General features: G+C 44.5%; 1 protein-coding gene across 9 annotated transcripts in view; it reads left to right on the top strand.

The window, feature by feature from the left end:
* Positions 1 to 18,990, top strand: part of DDX4 (DEAD-box helicase 4) — a 429,564-nt gene that overhangs the window by 9,480 nt on the left and 401,094 nt on the right. For all 9 annotated transcript variants that reach the window (XM_029577088.1, XM_029577062.1, XM_029577068.1 and 6 more), the window contains exon 3: positions 13,470 to 13,521. In XM_029577088.1, coding sequence (XP_029432948.1) covers positions 13,470 to 13,521 — 52 coding nt within the window. The remainder of the gene's footprint in view (positions 1 to 13,469; positions 13,522 to 18,990) is intronic.

Genomic DNA, 18,990 nt, shown 5'->3' with positions numbered 1-18,990 from the left:
GTACGTCTGGCCTTGCGAGTGTTCGTTCCTTGGATCCAGAGCAGAATGGTGCGAGTCTCTTCTCGGACAGTGCGGCAACGGTGGTGTACATCAGCTGGCAAGGTGGGACTCAAAGTCCCACTGTAGCACTGGAGGCATGTCTTCTGTTCACCTGGGCGGAGTGTCATCTCAAGGGCATTGCAGCATCCCATATTGCGGGAGTAGAGAATGTGCAAGCCAATTTATCTCAGCCGTCAGCAACTAGACCCAGGGGAATGGGAACTATCTCTCGAGGCGTGGGATCTCATTTGCGCCAGATGGGGCACTCCTCAGCTGGAGATGGCAACGCACGCGAACGCAAGAACAGGGCTTGGTGGGCATAGACGCTCTTTTGTGTGTCCTTAGCCCACAGGGATTCTTCTGTATGCCTTCCCGTCCTGGCCCCTCATAGGTCAGCTTCCCCATCGCATAGAGTGGGGACCGAGGCCCTCGAAGCCACACCCGAGTCTCCCCCGGGGGGCTATGCCCCTGCCGCGGTTCGGCCGGACCGAGGACTTTCACCTCCGGGGGACCACGGCAGTCACCCCGGGAAGCTCAACTGGGGGGAGTGACAGAAACGTCCCCTGAGGAGCGCGGGGCTCAAAAGTCGTTGAAGAAAGGTAAAGTAGAATCTAGAATGAGAAAAAAGAGAAAAATTAAAGTAGTCTTGGAAAGCACGCCGAACCAGCGTGCAGGCACTCCAAACTGCTTTGGAGACGGAAATTACTGAATCGCTTCGCTTCCTGTGGGGCTATATACCCCGTGCTGACGTCAGATCCGTCTCCAACTGCTAGCACGCGGATACTATCCCATTGGTTCTGAGTCCATCTGTCTACACTAAGGAAAAGAAGATTACCAGGTAAGTAATCTCAACATTCATGCTCTCTCTCACAGGCAGGCTCTCAGACATACTCTTTCACATATACAGGCTCTGAATCATTCACATACATGCTATCTCACACGCGCACACACACACACTTGCTTATTCACTCACTCTCCCTCCCTTCCTCCCCGGAACTAGCAGCAGCCTCCTTCGTTTTCAGCCCTGGCGGAGCAAGGAGTCCCATCTGCCGCGGGGGTTGACGTTCTTCATTTTCCTCTGAGCCGCACTGCACATTCTTCAGACCACGCCTCTCTTCTGTTCTTTGGGCTGATTCTGACCACACTAGCATGGTCTCTTCTTCCCGCGCACGCACCCATTGCTCACCAATGGGGGGGGAGGAGAAGAGACCATGCCGGTGCCACTGACTCCAGCTGTCCTGCCGCGTTCCGCCCGGGCTGACAGCATTTTAAACCTGGGCAGAGGAGGACCAGGGAGCAGCTGGGTCAGTGGGGGACCAGGAAGTGTGGCGACACTCTGGTGTGTCGCGACACACCGGTTGAGAACCACTGCTCTAGAGCATTGCAGTGTTGTCATGGAGTGGGGCCTGTTTCCAGTTTCATAGATAGGCAAGCTATCTGTCCCAATTTTATCAGAGGTGGGCACAATTTACATTAGATCAGTAGGTTCTTGATGTCATGAGAGGGATATGTTCTTGAATTGCTTCGCCCATCTGACAGTTTTATGGTTCTCTCCCCCCATCCCCCCTTTTTTCTCCACATGAAGATGATTGGTGGAATATCAAATTCACAATCAGTATGGAGAAGTGGTAGCAAATCAATTTGTCTAAATGTTTCAGAAAGTTTGAATTTAAATTTAATCTGATGTCAATTGACATTCTTTTTTTCATTTAAATTTATTAGCATTAGCAATAAAGTCATGACAGTGAACAGAATAATATTCTTAGAAAAACAAGCATCAATAAACCTTGCACAAAATACAGAATTGCCTACTGTTTTTATATATTCATCCCCCCTTCCCTCCCATCCTCACCTCTTTTGTGTATAGGTGCTCAAGCTGTTTGGATACCAAAATCCATGATGCCCATAAGATCCATGAGGGCAGTTGTATCTCATTATCCTTCACAGGAATGTCCTCCCTTTGTGTATCACTCAGTCTGCCCAGTCTTATTCACCAATGTCCACGCTGCCGTTTTTCCACTGGCTCCAGGTTCCAGAGATGCCTCAATCTTTATACCAATGTAAGAAAGGTTCCCAAATTATTACATGGTGTGCCACTTTATCAAGCTGCATAGCTCTAATATAGTACCAATAATGCATGTGCCATAGGCGGTTAACAGACAGTGCCGCAGGAGGCCAATGTGCTGCCAATTCTTGACGTGCAGCACTGATCACTTGATGAATTAGAATTCTCACGGACGAAGGCCATGCTGCTGAGTAGTCCGATTGCAAATAAACCTCTGGCCAAAGAGGGATTGTAATATTCAGCATTTGAAAAATCATGTTCTGTATCCACTTCCAATATGGCACAATCTTAGGGCATTCCCACCATATATGTAGGAAAGCACCTGCTCAGTTGCACTTCCTCCAGCAGATAGACCCATGAGTGGGGTAGATTTTATGTAATTTGAAGGGTGTGAGATACCAACGAGACAGCAATTTATAGTTTGTTGCCACGATGTTAGCAGAAATAGATCATTGAGTAAGGTTAATAAAACATTGTTTCCTTTGTGGTGTAGTCCATTGTAGGTTAAGTCCTGTACCCACTCAGACTGATAGCGGGGCAGAGCCTTGTGCTGCCACATTAGCCATGCATAAATATTGGAGATGTCCCTTTCATGCATGCATTGGTTAAACATAGGTTCTCAAAATCAGTCCTCATCCTTGTCGCATCTTCCTTGATATGTGAGCCCTGAAGACAATGATACAATTGTAGATAGTGGTAATATTCCTTATCGGGCAATCCATATTGTTGTAAATCCGCAAAGGGGATGATATGTGAGTCCTGTATTAGCTACCCATAGCACCAGATCCCTCACTTACTCCATGTAAAATGCGAAGTTCCCCCATGAGTAACCAAATACCCATCTTTATATAAGCCTATTGGGTAACAATGGTGTAACTAGCCCCTTCCCAGTCAGGAGAGATCGACATTTATTCCAATTCTTCAAGGTGACCAGTGCAAAGGGGTTACCCATTTCCCGCTCTTTATCTTTCATCGGGAGCCCCCATACTCTTAGGTACATGAAGCCGTGCTTCCTGTACATTGCTCTATAAGTACCCATTGTTTTTGGGTTTGACCCGCGCACCATTCCAGTAATACCCTTAGTTGGGCTGCTTGGTAATATTTAAGAATTGGGGACAGCTAGCCCACCCTCATCTTTAGATTTGTAGAAGACCTGCCTTGCAATGCGCGGTGGCTTCCTTCGCCATATAAAATGGAATACCCTGGCATGTAAAGTCTTCAAAAATTTGGTTGGCAGTTCTATTGGAAGCGTCTGAAATAGATATAGCCACCGCAGCAGCACATTCATTTTTATAGCTGCCACTCTCCCCATCCAGGAAAGCCTATAAGGGCATCAGATCTCTAAACCTTTAGCAGTTTTTGCCATCAGGGGTATGTAATTTAAAGCAAAGAGTTGTCTCCAATCCGCACTCAAGTTTATACCCAGATATTTTAATCCATGAGATGTCCATTTAAAGGGGAAGTGGTTCTTAATACAAGAAATCTGTATATTTGTAAGCGAGTTATTCAGGATCTCCGTCTTTGTCATATTAACTTTAAAGCCTGATATGGAGTTGAACTTGTCTAATTCCTGTACCAAAATTGGTAAAGTAAGTTGGGGGTATGCAACCAAAAACAGAATATCATCTACGAAGAGCGATATTTTATATTGGGCATCCCCACTGTCAATCCCTTTAATGTCCACATTTTGTCTAATTGTAGCCGCTAAAGGCTCCATAAAAAGAGCAAATAAGAGTGGGGTCAAAGGGCAGCCCTGTCTGGTGCCCCGTCCTAGTTCAAATGTGGAAGAGTAAGAACCATTGACCTTTATACTTGCCTTGGGAGAGGAGTACATAGCCGCTATCTGTCCTAAAGTTGTCCCCCAGTCCAACTTTTCTTAATACGCTAAACAGGAATCCCCAGTGAATCCGGTCGAACGCTTTCTCAGCGTCCACCGCCATTAGAACAGAAGGGATCTGATGTTCTCGAGCTGTCCACATCAAGTTAACCACTTTTCGTATGTTATCCCCTGCTTGTCTATCTGGTATAAACACAGATTGATGTGGATGTATAAGCATTGACAACATCATGTTTAATCTGCGTGCCAGAACTTTTGCCAGAATCTTTAGGTCCAGGTTAAGGAGAGATATGGGTCTATATGATCCAGAGTGATTTTATCCTTTCCTGGTTTAGGTAGTATAGTGACACCTGCTAGATCCATAGTTGAGGGCAGTGATGGATTACGGAGAAGGTCATTATATACCAATTGTAAATGGGGAATGAAAAGTTCCTTAAATTTTTTATAAAAGAGACCAGTAAAGCCATCCAAGCCTGGGGCTTTGTGAGGCTTAAGGGTAGAGATGGTGTCTGAAATCTCCCCTTTAGTTATAGGTTTGTCTAATATTTTGGACTGCTCTTCACTTAGGGACGGCAATGTTTTCCCTTGTAAATATGCATCAATATCACCATCCTTAATTGAATGCTCATCAGTATATAATTTCTTATAAAATTGGGCAAATCTAGTCCGGATCTGTTTATTATCCAAAATATAATTGCCCAAGGGATCCTTTTAGAATAGTGCTCTGCGCTATTTGCTGTTTTAATTCTCGCCAGCAACTTACCTGGCCTAATGCCTTCTAAGAAGTAGGTACCCCTAGCTTTATCCAGCTTGTCAATTATTTCCCCATCAAGAATAGTGCGTAACTCATTTTGCTTTTTATCCAAATCCTGAAGAGTACGCCCTCCCCCATATCTTTTATGTTTCTTCTCCAGCAGACCGATGTCTTTAATCAGCTCTAGACTGGACCGCCTGGCCTCCTTTGTGGGTGCTGCTGCCATGGCAATAAGTTTTCCTCTAAGGACTGCCTTAGAACAGTCCCACAGTGTCCCGGGGTAACTATTATCATTAAGAGAAAAATATTCTATATCATCTGCATGAATAGAATCACAAACCTGAGAGTCCATGAGTAGTGTTGTTTAATCGCCAATATTTAACCCCTGGTTCATCCTTTTGTATACAAAAAGAACCATGAAGTGAAGCGTGGTCAGACCACGTTATATGACCTATCTTGGAATCTTTACATCCCACATACCAAGGTTTACTACCTAGCCACATATCTGTGTGGGATAGGACCCATGGACTCTTGAGAAAAACGAATAGTCCCTATCTTTTGGATGCTGTAAACACCATATATCCAACAGGCCCCATTGATCCATAAGAATTTTCAGCCGAGTTCTATGCCCTTTAGACCCCCCACCAGGCTGATTACTATGATCCAACTGTGGATTCAGGATGGTATTAAAATCACTGCCCATTAATAAAGGCCCTTGAATAAAATCACTTAAAGATTGGTCTAACTGGGTAAAGAATTCACCCTGATTCTGGTTAGGCGCATATACGTTGAGTAGCATAACAAGTACATTATCAAGTTTGAGCACCAGGGCTATATCTACCCCTCCTGTCCTTTCTACTTTCTATGATCTCCACTCTGAACTCTTTAGCAAACAGAATTCCTACCCCGCAGGTCTTCTCCTCACAGAAGCCAAAAAGATCTGTGGATAGTCCCTATCTCATAAAAGCCATTCATCCTTTTGTAGGAGATGTTTCTTGTACAAAATAGATCGAGGCCTTATGCGCTTGCGCATCATTAAAAAGCAGTTGGCACTTCCTAGGGTGGTTAAGGCCCTTTACATTAAGGGATATTATATGTAGATCAGCCATTGTTTATATGAAGTATTCCGCCATGTACTAAGCCCCTCCCCAATTCAGGGATTACAGCTATCACTACGTAGAAGGAAATTCCGCTCCTATACACCAGAAACTGTCCCCAATGACCCCCCCCCCCCCATGTCCTCCCCTCTCCCTCTTTCCCCCATCCTGCAACAGTGAGGTACCCATCCTCATCCTGAGTGCTGTGGAGGAATGACGTCATCCTGTGTAGCTTTTTAACATAAACCTTAAAAAAAAATTATTTCTGAACTTTATTACATGAAATGCCCACCATAGCCATGTTTTAGCCCCATCATATATTCCATACATCATAATGCAATCTTTCATCCCACAACTATTAGACTCCCCACCCTGAAATCCTCTGCACATATGAAAATAAAAAAAACAGAGTAACAGACAATGGCGCCCCACTCTTCCTAGTAAATCCTTCCGGTTCCATATGTATATGCTTATTCATCCTTCGGCATGCCCGGCCATATCTTTGTTGCCCTTGTTCTGTCTCAAGCGCTTCCCTCCTTTGCCCATTCGCTGCCATCTGGGTGCTGGCCCATTCCCAGTCGGCTGGCTCCCCTGGGTCTGCAGCTTCACCTCAATACCTTGTTGCCGCAGAAATTTCTCTGCTCCTTCAGGAGTTTTCGCCGTGCATGAGGTCCCACTAATGTTAAACAGTAGTCCAAACAGATACAACCACAAGTATCTCACATTTTCTGCCCTCTGGTATCAGTAATGTTTTTCAATGCCCTGCGTTTTTGCATTGTGACTGCCGACATCATGGAATTTTTGGATCACCGATCCGCGCCACATAACGCTCCCTAGAGTACGTGCCTTATTCATTATCTGTTTAATCGGGAAATTATGCAAACATGCGATGACATCCCTAGGTTTATTATTGAATGGCTTACCCAATGCTCTATGAGCCCGGTCGATGGCAATATGCTGCACAGATGGTTGCTGGGCCTCGGTACTTAGTCCTGCCTTGCAAATGTCCTGGACCAGCCCTACATAATCAGTTGTTTCTTCGGACTCTGGTATGCCTCTAATTCGTATATTGCATCTTCATTGCTTATTTTCCAGGTCCTCAATTTTATTAATCAATTCATCCGTTGCTTGTTGGATTGCATGTATATCTTTAGTGTGCTGCGTAATGGCTATAGCTTGCTCATCCGTACTCTGTGTTCCACCACGTGCATCCACTCACCAAGCTCCTCCACCTCGATGCGAAGGGCTCCCATGTTTTCCTTAATTTCCAAGTTAAAGGGTCTGTATTTCTTGTTATATCAAGCCACGTTTTGAGCTCTTGTCTCGTGGGGCTTGGCTCTTCGCTCAACACGTTCTTGGCCGCATTCTCCAGCGCGGACCCCGATGCCATGTTGCCTTCTTCCCCTGATAGCGGCACTTTCTGAGCCGTGGCATTCCCGCTATACGAGAACTCAGATAAATCTACCGTGCGCCGTCGAGTTGTCATCCGCGTTACCTGCACCGAGGCACGAAATGGGGAGCATCTGGGGGCAACTTCGCTATATTTTTGCATTTTTAAATCGTCAGCTACACGGAGCTGAGAGATCAGGCAGCCATTCACTAGGGATGACCTCACTTCCTTCCAATTGACAATATTTTAAAGTCCAAATGAACAAATTACTACCATTCCTCCTTTGTATTGACTCCTCTTTTCTCCACCAGAAAGAGGGAGACTATGAAGGTCATTCTTGAGAGGCTTCTCAATTTGAGGGTTGTGATCCCTCTCCCAAAGAATAACTCAGGCCCTATTGGTTCTGTTTACTTTATGGTCCTAAATAAAGAAGTCCTGTTGATTCTGGATCTGAGGCAAACAAATGAGTTCTTAGAAGTCAATTTAATTTCAGGATGGCAAGCTTTAATAGTGATCATGGCAATTTGGAAAGGAATTTTGACTTCGTTGGACTTGATGGAGGCTTATCTTCACATCCCTATAGGGAGGGATCATAAGAACATGCCATACTGGATCAGACCAAGGGTCCATCAAGCCCAGCACCCTGTCCCGAACAGTGGCCAATCCAGGCTATAAGAACCTGGCAAGTTCCCAAAAACTTATCCCATGTTACTGTTGCTAGTAATAGCAGTGGCTATTTTCTAAGTCAACTTAATAGCAGGTAATTGACTTCTCCTAGAACTTATCCAATCCTTTTTTAAACCCAGCTACACTAACTGCACTAACCACATCCCCTGGCAACAAATTCCAGAGTTTAATTGTGCGTTGAGTGAAAAACATTTTCTCCGATTTTGTTTTAAATGTTATATCAACCAGCTCTGAATCTAAAGAAAAGTCTTTTCCAGAGACTTCTCTTTGGAGAAGCCCAGAATTATATGTGAGGGATAACAAGACACCCAAAACCTGATGGCAACGCCACCAAGGGAAAGCACCCAGAGGCTACAGTAGATAGGCTTACTAAAACGAATAAGGGACTGTGGACACCCAATCTACCCTGAATTGTTTCCCCAGAACGTGTGGGAGAAGGTAACCCAGGGAAAGTTGAGTGAGCCCCAGTGGATGATGGTCATGCTAAGTTTAGCTGGGGTCATCTGTAGGTGTTTGAGGGAAAATCACTCCCTACCTTAGGGATCCTCAGCTCTTTCCTCTGTTAGAAGAAGGAATGGACAGCCACATTTCAGGGCAGGAAAGGAAAATAGGAATGGAAATTATCTTCCCTGGGGAGTGACCCTGGTAGAGCAAGTGCTCAACATAAGAAGGATGAACTGAGTGGGAGGGTAATGGAAGGGGTATGTAAGAAAAGCACTGAGAACCCCCTTAAAGGGGAATAGCTGCAGCTACCTAGCACAATCAACCTTGAAAGACACAGGGCATTTCCCAGGGGAGAAGAATAAAATCTCAGGCCTAGAGAGGAACAGAGACGTTCTGCGGAAGAGGAGAAGGCAGATCCTATGCTAAGACTACTTGTGATTGCTGTACCTTTTGATATACAGCTGCTAAAATAAGCAGACTTTATTCTGCCTGTTTTCTTACCTGCACTTCCTTCAGTTTGATTCTGGGACAGCATTTTCAGTTTCAAGCTCTGCCCTTCTGTTGACCAAAAGCCCTGAGAACCTTTTCAGTGGCAGTGGCATTGTACAAGGAAGGTATTGGACCATCCTTATCTGGACAATTGGTTGATACAGCCAAATTGCTTCTGGAAAGTGTCAATTTCCCCAAAAGTAACCTCCAGCTGCCTTAGCTGCCAGCGTATCCAGGCACTCTTTTCGACACAAAGCTAGGCAAAATTTGGTTAACAGAACAAAGGATCCAGAATTTGGGTTGTCAGCTCTTGACATTGGTGTCTGTCTAAAATCAGATGTGGTCCTGCTTAATTCAATGGCAGCAGCTTTAGGGCTTGTGCCGTGGGCGAGAGCTCGCATGTGTCTACTGCAACAGGCTTTGCTTTCACAATGGAATCCCCAGCCATTTGGCTTCCAGTGCCATAGTCTATCAAGAGGAGCTTACATTGGTGGCTGGACTCGATGCACTGGGTGTTGGTGACTTCAGATGGGGGGGTGCACACTGTGAAAAGTAGTTTGTTCAGAGACAGTGGACTCCAGAGGAAATGTATTGGTCTGTCAACCAATTGGAAGCCAGGGTGTGACTCATTTGGCTTTCCTTGAGTTTGCACTTCAGCTGGTGGCTCAGGGTAATGCTCAACAATGCTACAGCCACGGTACATATTAATCAAGGGAGTATCAGGGAAATCCTCAGGTGTTGGAGATAGATCTTGCTTGGGCGGAAGAGAATTTGGTGGTCCTGCCTGCATCCACATAGGCAGATTGGTCAATCTTCAAGTCATTTCCTCAGTTGAAGTGTGGTCAACCCAAGGGAGTGGTATCTATCTCAAATGGCCAGTTAAAATGTGGATCAGATTGGTGTGCTAGTGATGGATTTTATGGCATCCAGTCAGAATGTGAAGATGCACAGGTTTTACAGCTGGAAGAGGGATTCTTTTGGTTGTAATCGATGCCTTGGTTTAGGTATGGCCAGCAAGACATAGTACTGTCTGTGTTTTTCCTCTGAGAGACAGAATTCTTCAAAAGGTAGCAAAGCATCCAGGTCTGATTTTGATGGCTACATTGTCCTCAGTATGTGGATCTTATGTGTCTGACAGGCTGCAATTCTGAGACTTCTGTCACACAAGGAATTACTTTCATAGGGTCTGATGCACAAAGATAGGATTGATATCTTAAGGCCTGACCCTTGAGAGGGCATATTTTAGTTAAGAGTGTATTCGGCCAGGAAGTTTACTGCTTCCTTACTTTATATCCAGATCTGGAGAGTTTTGAGGATTGGTGCTCTGGATGTCACTGTAGTCCTGGGAGAGCTTTGGTTCAATTGATCCTGGAATATTTGCAGGAAGATCTCTAAAAGGTGCAAATTGGAGTTGGCTACAGGGTAGACCAATGACCCTCTCTTTTTGACATTTCTTTTTCTTGATGGGAGTTAAGCATATAGGACCCCTGCTGTGGATTCCAATTCCTTCTTGGTACTCGAATTTGGTGGTGGTCTTGATGGGAGCTTGTTTGTACCTCTCAAGACTGTTTCCCAAATGCTCCTTATGTTGCAAATATGTTGGTCTCTCTTGTTTCACCAGGAAAATTTGAGTTGCAGGTACTTTCTTGTAGAACCCTTATTGATTACTAAAGATGTCCAGATTTGTATGGTGTGGTCCTTTCTTTACCTTAGTTCAGCAGGCAAATGGTTGGTGAGGAGTACAAACTTCAGGCCTTGGATGTCAGTCCTTTTAAGGTATCTTAAGGTCACCAAAACTTTTAGGAAGTGGGATCATGTTTTTGTTCTGTTTAGTGGAGTCTGGTGAGATGGCCATTAAAGCTACAGTGGTGTGTTGGATTAAAGAGGTGATTACGGCAGCCTATGTGGATTCAGGTACTCCCTTGCCTAAGCAGATATGAGCTTGTTCCATGAGGGCTCAGGTGGCTTCTTGGCCAGAGTTGAGATCTGTAAGGCAGGATATGTTTGGAGATCTGGTCGTCTTCATTGCATACATTTTCTAAGCATTGTAGCTTGGATGTTAAACTCATAGAAGAGGCCTCTTTAATCTTTGTGGTCTTGCCAAGGGGCTTGTGTAATGTCCTGCTCTGTTCAGGAGTAGCTAGAGTACATCCCACTGGCCTTATGGATGAAGAGGAGGGTGAAATTTACTTCTTACCTGATGATTTCTCTTGAGAGTAGTCCAGGACTTTTTCTTAATGTCAGAGTTCATTTTCTCTCTGTTTAAAAAAAAAAAAATAAATAAACTGAAGAAGGTATTGTCCTCATGCAAGGGAACTTTTTATTCTGCTCTGTGGGTGAGTGGCTTCATGTACATTATCATTCTTTACTTCTGTTTCCTGTTTTCTTTTTTTTTAATTCTGGAAGCCTACTGGTTAAAGTTGCTTTGCATTTTAGTGTTAATTTGGGTACTTAAAATTGTCCATTGTTAGCTTATTACAGAAATACTGGCAGGCTGATGTCACTCCTTATATGCATCTGTGCCAATATCAGTGAGTCTCCATTTGCTGGTCAGTGTGTATAACATGCTTGTCTGGACTGGTCTGATTGGACTCAAGGAAAGGAAATTGTATCTGTAAGAAATAGTTTCACTTTTTTGGTACTGGTGTGGTGAAGGTGAAATAAACTAGATGCATTTTTAATGGGGTTGGCATGAGGCACTATATAGTAGAGATGTGTATTGTTTTAGTTCTTTCAGTTCGGGCTTGGTTTTCAGGCCCCCACAGGAAACTTCATTTTTCCCGTGTGGTGTTTTTTCTTTTCCTTCGTGGGACCTGATTTTCATCTTAGTGCATGCTAATGGGGGTTAGCGCGCACTAACACGAACTACGGATTTTTCCAAAATTTCGGATAAATTCCATTTGTTTTTTGGTTCCTTAGAACCATGACAAATTAGACAATTTCGTCATGGTTAGATTTTTCAAAAACCTATTTTCAATATAGTGATAGAACTTGATCACATGCAGCTGAGTATACAGGAAAATTGTGTGCTAATAACTGTTAAGCTTACTCTATGCTTATGGCCAGGGACACAAGAACACTTAGACTCAGTAAAAAGTATAATGTATTTTTATTAGTCAATATAAGTGTTCTCGGGAGATGCTGGGTACTGGGTGCCCTTCGTCTTACAATCTGACAAGCATCTCTCTGGATACAGGAAGTGATCCTTCTTTTATAGGTAACATTTAAATAGAGGAAAAGGATAGAAGGTTCTAGGGACTTGCATGACTGCCCAAAGAATCATTTACATAAGTTGTGATGTCAAATGCATGATTAAATCATCCCTAACTATCCCTGATTGGCTTCCCAGGATGTGTAGCCCATTTCCCATGACTTTCTTTGTTCTGGTAAACTCTTACTGGTCAAGACAATCAACACGTCTGTAACTGTGTGGATTACAAACTCCTGAGAATAGTGCCTGAAACTCCCCTGTGGTGACTATGAATAGACATCATCTGTCTGGTGCCAGCTTGCCTCCACAGATATCCAGGGACATTCTGTAAGTCACTCAGTCCATTCAGCCCAGGCAGGCCAAAGACACGCAGAGGCCTCTGGGAATTTCCTTCTCCATTTTGGTCTTCTGTGTTCAGGCATACTTCTCATAACATTGATAAAAGATGTGAGTAGTCCTATAGTAAGAGAGAGGTGATTGTGGTGAGATTAATTTAATAGTAGGTAAACTAAAGCAGAGAAAGAGAATTGGCATTTTTTTCCCAACAAAATTGAAAGCACTCAAAGAATGAGACTTCACTGGCCTAAAAATACAGTGAATAATCACTTTTGCTGCATAGGAAGCAAGACAGACAACTGTTGCTACTATTTGGGAAGGTAAAAAGTGTAAATACCTTTTTGAAAAAGATGTTTTTCCTATCGAAATAGCAATAGGGAAGATAATTTTCCTTTTGAGAAAAGTTAGCAGTCGAAAGACCAAAGCAAGCTGTTTCATCTACCAGCCAAGAGCTCCTTCTAGGTCAATGGCAATGTTTGCACTGATCTGATGACAGGAGAAATTGCTCTTGAAAGCTAATCCAATGCGTTGGTCAAAATGCTTATAACTATTTTTTTGTTTTTTAACAAGTAAAAATAAAAACAAAGTAACCAAATTGGCTTAATGAATTAAAACCTAAGATGAATTTGAATCTGAAGTTGATTACATGCCAAGGTGATTTGGCAGGAAATGGAGAATCATCCTGTACAGTTACCAGATTATTTTTTAACATGTATTAAAAAAAAAAAATCTTCAATAAAGAAAAACAAATCTGTTAATATAGTGTGAAAACTCTTTGCAAGTTGGCTGGGATAGATGTTTACCCTTTGCCAAGATTTGTCAAGGCCCTTTGCCAGGCCTTGACAAATCTCATCCAGATCTAGTAGCTAGCTCCAAAATTTGTGCAGGAGCAATGTGGCTGTTCTTCCTCTTGCTGCTGTTCAAAGCTTCCTGGTATCTACTTTTCTGGGGGATGAGGAGGGGTAATTGAGAGGAGTAGTATGTTGAATTAGAGCACATGTAAAGGTGCCATAGTATCATGTTTGGACATTATAGTAACTTGATGCATAATATTTGTGCTGCTGTTGGGTGTATATCCTGATCATCTTTGTATTGATTTTTGCATATCTTTATTTTGTAGGACAGTGTAAATAGGGATCCTTTGAACCACATTGAACCTTCTAATCAAGGAGGTGAGTAGGCATTTTAAAGTATACTATATAATGCTTTTAATTGCTTGTTACACAAAGTTTGGCTGGTATCTAACTCCCCCCATACCCTAAAAGTTGGGCAGAAAAGTAAAGAATACTTAGGGGCCGATGCTATATTAAACGCGGAAAGCAAGCATTGACTTTTCAGCACCCACTCTCTTAATGTGCGCATGGCGCCTGCAAGGGGGGGGGGGCGCACTAGCAAGGAGGCGCTAGGGTTGCTTGCGCGACCTTAGTACCTCTTCGCTAACACGACCCTCTGCTTTCACCACCGGTGAACTCTGCATTGGTTTTCATTACTGGCAGATGGCCGGTTATGAAAACAGATACTGAGTTTACCAGCATCTGTCTTCATAACTTGGTGGTCTGCAGAGGTTTTCTTTTATCTTAAGTAAAAAAAAAAAGTATAGAAAAGCAGTTTTTTCTGTTTTTCTGTACTTTACATGCACTCGGCTATTAACGCCTGCTCGGCTGAGCACACTGTATTGCATCGGCTCCTTAGCTCGTTCAGTAGTGGGTAGTACTTTTCATTGACCCAGTAGACTGTTGGTGTTAAGATAACAATTTAGCAACACTACTGGGCATGCTTCTGAAGTATTACTTGCAACTGGGGGTGGAGTTGAATGTGGCTTGAACAGTGTGTTAAAAGGTAAAAAGTGGGAGACCTTGCTTATTGTCAAATGTTTTGATGTGTTAGGGATTCAGAGGACAAGCCAGGTGGCAGCCCTTGCACATGGGTGACATTAGATGAAGCCCTGCATCCATGAAGGGGCCCCTTCACTCATCGTTTCTGCAGAGCACATTGATTATAGATGTGTGTGTGTGTGTGTGCCTCTCCTGTTGGTGATACTTCTGCTTCCCAAGAAGTTAGGCCTGCAGTAATTTGTTCCCTATAGTTAAGTAGATAAACATTTTTTGTTACTCTGCTTTATAAAGGTTTTTCTTTATTTTTTTGGTAGCCAGATGGTAAACTAGTCTCAATGCATCGAGACAGTATTAATCATTATCCCAGGACAAACAGGATGCTAGTCCTCACATATGGGTGACGTCACTGACTGAGCCCTATCCCGGAAAACTTTCTGTCAAAGTTTCTAGAAACTTTTGACTGGCATCCTGAGCCTACTGAGCATGCCTAGCATGCCATGATCCCTCGAGCAACAGGGGTCTCCCTTCAGTCTTCTTTTTTCCGTGAAGCCGTTAGCCTCGCGGTTCTAGGAGTCCTGTGTGGTGAATTTTCATTACATAAAAAAGTTCCAAAAACTCGGAAAAAATTTTGAGCACCGTAAGGGGTCTCCCTTTTTTCCATCATCTGTAAGTCTTTAAATTTTTCCGATCAGTTCTGTTACCGTAAAACCGTGTCAGAAGGCCGTCGATGGCTGTCCGGCCTTAGTTATGGCTACGGGTTTTAAGAATTGCCCGAATTATTCCTGCACCATGTCCATCACGGACCCACACATCGAGTGGGTACTTTGCCTCGGCGAGGGACATGACGTTTCGACATGCCCAAGATGCACCGAGATGACACCGACAGGCAGAAGACTGCGCATGGAGAAAATGGAACATTTGTTCCATCTCCAACTAATGCCATCGACATACATTTCCACACAGTTGTCTGCGGCTGGAGCGATCAGGAAGGTCGTCCTTAAAAACGTAGACCAGATGAAGCAGGTGATCGGCCGTCACCAACTCCCTCAAAATCATCGATAAAGTCTACATCTGTCATCGAGAAAGGTGTCTAACATCGGCAGAAACATCATAGACACCGGAGGCCTCACGATCTTGAATTAGATCCGATAACCGGAGTTCATCGAGTCTCGAATCGGCTCCAAAGAAACCTCAGAGAGGACTCTCCATGTACACGGAGGCCTTTGACTCCTAGGCGATCCCCACCGATATCGGTGTCGGGAACCGTACCTCCACAGGGCCCTGTGGAGGTACCGGTATCGCCTTCGCTGCCTCCCCCTGTAGCTGCTCTGGCTTCACCAGCTATGAGGGCATAACTGGACGGTTACATCCGCCAGGCAGTTCGAGATGCACTTCGTGACATGCCTCTGATGCCAGCACCATCGCCAGTACTGGTTCCACTCCCGTCACCGGTGCCCATTCCGATGCCATTGCCGACTCCATCGCCGGACCCACTCCAACCCATGCCGATGCCGGATATGTCCTTTTTTGTGCCAATTTTAGCAAAACTGGACACACATCAGTGCCATCTCGGTACAGCCATCTCGGTACAACCATCAGATGTACTGATGCCAACACCGATGGAAGAAATAGTGAAGGAAATTCCAATGCTTGAACCTATTCCAGGTCCATCGAATCTCGTGTCCACACCCATCGTTTTCTCCACTATTTCCATCGAAGCCGCTGGAGAAACTATCTATGCCATCTCTGCCTATTCCATCGACTCCTCCATGCTCACTGACACTTGAGATGATCCAAACACTGACTCTTTTTCTCAGAGGAAGTCCTCTCAGAACCATCCCCTCTCGAGGACCTTTCCTTTTCAAATTTCATCAAGGGATATGGCTGTCACCATCCCCTTTCAGCTGGAGTCTGAAGAGGATACTAGACAAACTCTGGAGGTATTACAATTCGTGGACCCACCTAAAGAAGTCCTGGCAATTCCAGTTCATGAAGTCATAGTTGACTTATAACACATGCTATGGGAGCATCCCTGCACCATACCACCAGTGAATAAACAAACTGATGCTACGTATCTAGTCCAGCATATCCCAGGCTTCCAAAAGACTCAACTACCCCATCAATCGGTAGTAGTTGGCTCAAAAGAAGTCAAAAAGAATAAAGCCTCATTCATCCAGTCCTCCTGGAAAAGACAATAGGTTTTTAGACACCATAGTCAGGAAAATGTTTCGGGGTCCATGTTAGTTTCCAGAATTGCGTCCTACCAACTATATATGATGCAATATCAGTGTAATTTGTGGAAACAAATTTAGGAACTCTCAATCTCTTCCCCAGCAATTCCAATATTCCTTTAGTAGTATCATCCATAAGAGCCTGGAGGCTGGGAAATACTAAGTTCATGCAGCTTATGATAGCTTCGAGACGTCATCTAGAATGTCGGCCACTGGCATAAGTGCCTGCAGATGGGCCTGGCTCAAGGCCTCCGACCTGAGACCAGAACTGCAGGAGAAACTTGCTGATCTCCCTTGTGCAGGGGACAATCTCTTTGGAGATAAAGTAAAAGAGGCAGTTTCCCAGCTGAAGGAACATTGGGAAACCTTGCGCCAGTTCTCCTCTGTTCCTCAAGAGTCTCAAACATCTTTGCGAAGACTCCCAAGGAAAGATTCAAAATGGCCATATTATAGGCCACGGCGGTACTATCCACCTCCTACCTGTGGAAGGTCATCTAGGCCAGCACAAAGACAGCAGGCCCCGACAACCTCGAGCTCAACCCCCTCCGCAGACAGGCCAGACTTTGGGATTTTGAAATCTCACTTGAGAACAGAAGCCTACCTGCCAATCCAACCCCAAATTTACCAGTAGGAGGTCGGATAACTTTCTTCCAACAAAATTGGTTGCACATCACCACAGACCAATGGGTACTCTCGATAACATCTCAAGGGTACCACCTGGACTTTCTCACTGTACCAAACGATACTCCACCCACCTCGTCTTGGACAGCAAACAATCAATCCACCCTTCTGAGAGCCAGGGCCATGGAACCAGTTCCCCAGCCTCAGCAGGGCAGAGGATTCTACTCCCGTTATTTCCTCATTCCTAAGAAAACAGGAGGCCTATGTCCCATATTGGACCTCCGGAAACTCAACCAATACCTGAAAAAAGAAAAATTCAGGATGGTGTCATTGGGCACCATGCTACCTCTACTTCAAAAAGGAGATTGGCTCTGTTCTCTGGATCTTCGGGACGCTTACGCTCACATTCCAATATTCCCTCCTCATTGCAAGTATTCCAATACAAGGTGCTACCATTCTGTCTAGCCTCAGCACCTCGCGTGTTCACAAAGTGCCTGGCACAAGGAAGGTGTCCACATGTTTCCTTACCTGGACGATTGGCTCATCAGAAGCCAAACAAGACAAGGAGCTCTCAACTCTCTCAAGCTCACAATAATTCTACACCATTCGTTGGGATTCCTCATCAACTACCAGAAATCCCACTTCATACCATCTCACCTGTTACAATTCATTGGAGCAGAATTAAACAGCATAACGGCAAAAGCTTTTCTTCCAAAAGACCGTGCACACACGCCTCGTTAGCAGGCTCTCTACGCACACGGACCCAAATAACAGCTCATTAATGTCTCACTCTTTTGGGTCACATGGCCTCCACAGTTCACGTCACTCCTATGGCCAGATTAGTCATGAGTTACTCAATAGACACTCAAAAACCAATGGATTCAAGCCATTCAACCACTGTCTTATCCAGTTCAAATAACTCAGCAACTACAGTCCTCGCTCCTGTGGTGGACAAACATGGACAACTTGCTTACAGGCCTACCTTTCCAACAACCGGTTACGCAAGTGACAACTACAGATGCATCCACCTTCGGGTGGGGAGAACACATAGGTCATCTGCAGACTCGAGGTACTTGGACAAAACTCAAAGCTACATTTCAGATAAATTTCCTAGAGCTTCGAGCTATACATTATGCGCTGCATGCATTCAAGGACTGCCTTTCCCACAAGACTGTTTTGATACAAACAGACAACACGGTAGCCATGTGGTACATAAACAAGCAGGGAGGTACAAGCTCGCATCTCCTTTGTCAAGAAACAGCACAGATTTGGGACTGGGCCCTAACACACTCAGTTTCTCCGGGACCTTGTCTGGCAGGCATTCACAACGTAGTGGTGGATCGCCTCAGTCGTCAGTTCCAACCTCATGAGTGGTCTCTGGATCCAGAAGTGGCAACCAAGATCTTTCAATGTTGGGGGTCAACCAACAGTAGACCTCTTTGCATCACAACTGAATTACAAAGTGGACAATGTTTGCTCCCTGAACAAGCAGAGAAACCACTTACCCAGGGATGCCTTTGCTTGCCACTGGAACTCAGGTCTTCTATACGTGTATCCTCAGATACCGCTAATAACCAAAACCCTAGTGAAGCTACAACAGGACAAAGGGTCCATGATACTCATAGCCCCATATTGGCCTCGACAAGTATGGTTTCCAGTACTCCTCGACCTCTCGATCAGAGACCCAATTCACCTGGGCACAGCACCCACTCTCATAACTCAGGATCAGGGCAGGTTGCTTCATCCCAACCTTCAATCCCTATCCCTCACAGCATGGATGTTGAAAGCTTGATTCTACAACCTCTCAATCTTTCAATTAATGTCTCTCAAGTGCTTGTAGTGTCACGTAAACCCTCCACACAAGTTCTATCGTGCTAAATGTAAACTGTTTACCACGTGGTGCACACAAAAGTGACACTTTTTGCCTGCACTACATCGTCTCTATTAGACTATC

The sequence above is a fragment of the Rhinatrema bivittatum genome, chromosome 1 (assembly GCF_901001135.1).
Source record: "Rhinatrema bivittatum chromosome 1, aRhiBiv1.1, whole genome shotgun sequence".
In the NCBI taxonomy this organism is placed as follows: Eukaryota; Metazoa; Chordata; class Amphibia; order Gymnophiona; family Rhinatrematidae; genus Rhinatrema; species Rhinatrema bivittatum.
Note: the sequence above shows the minus strand (reverse complement) of the source record. Positions and strands in the feature narration are given on the sequence as shown.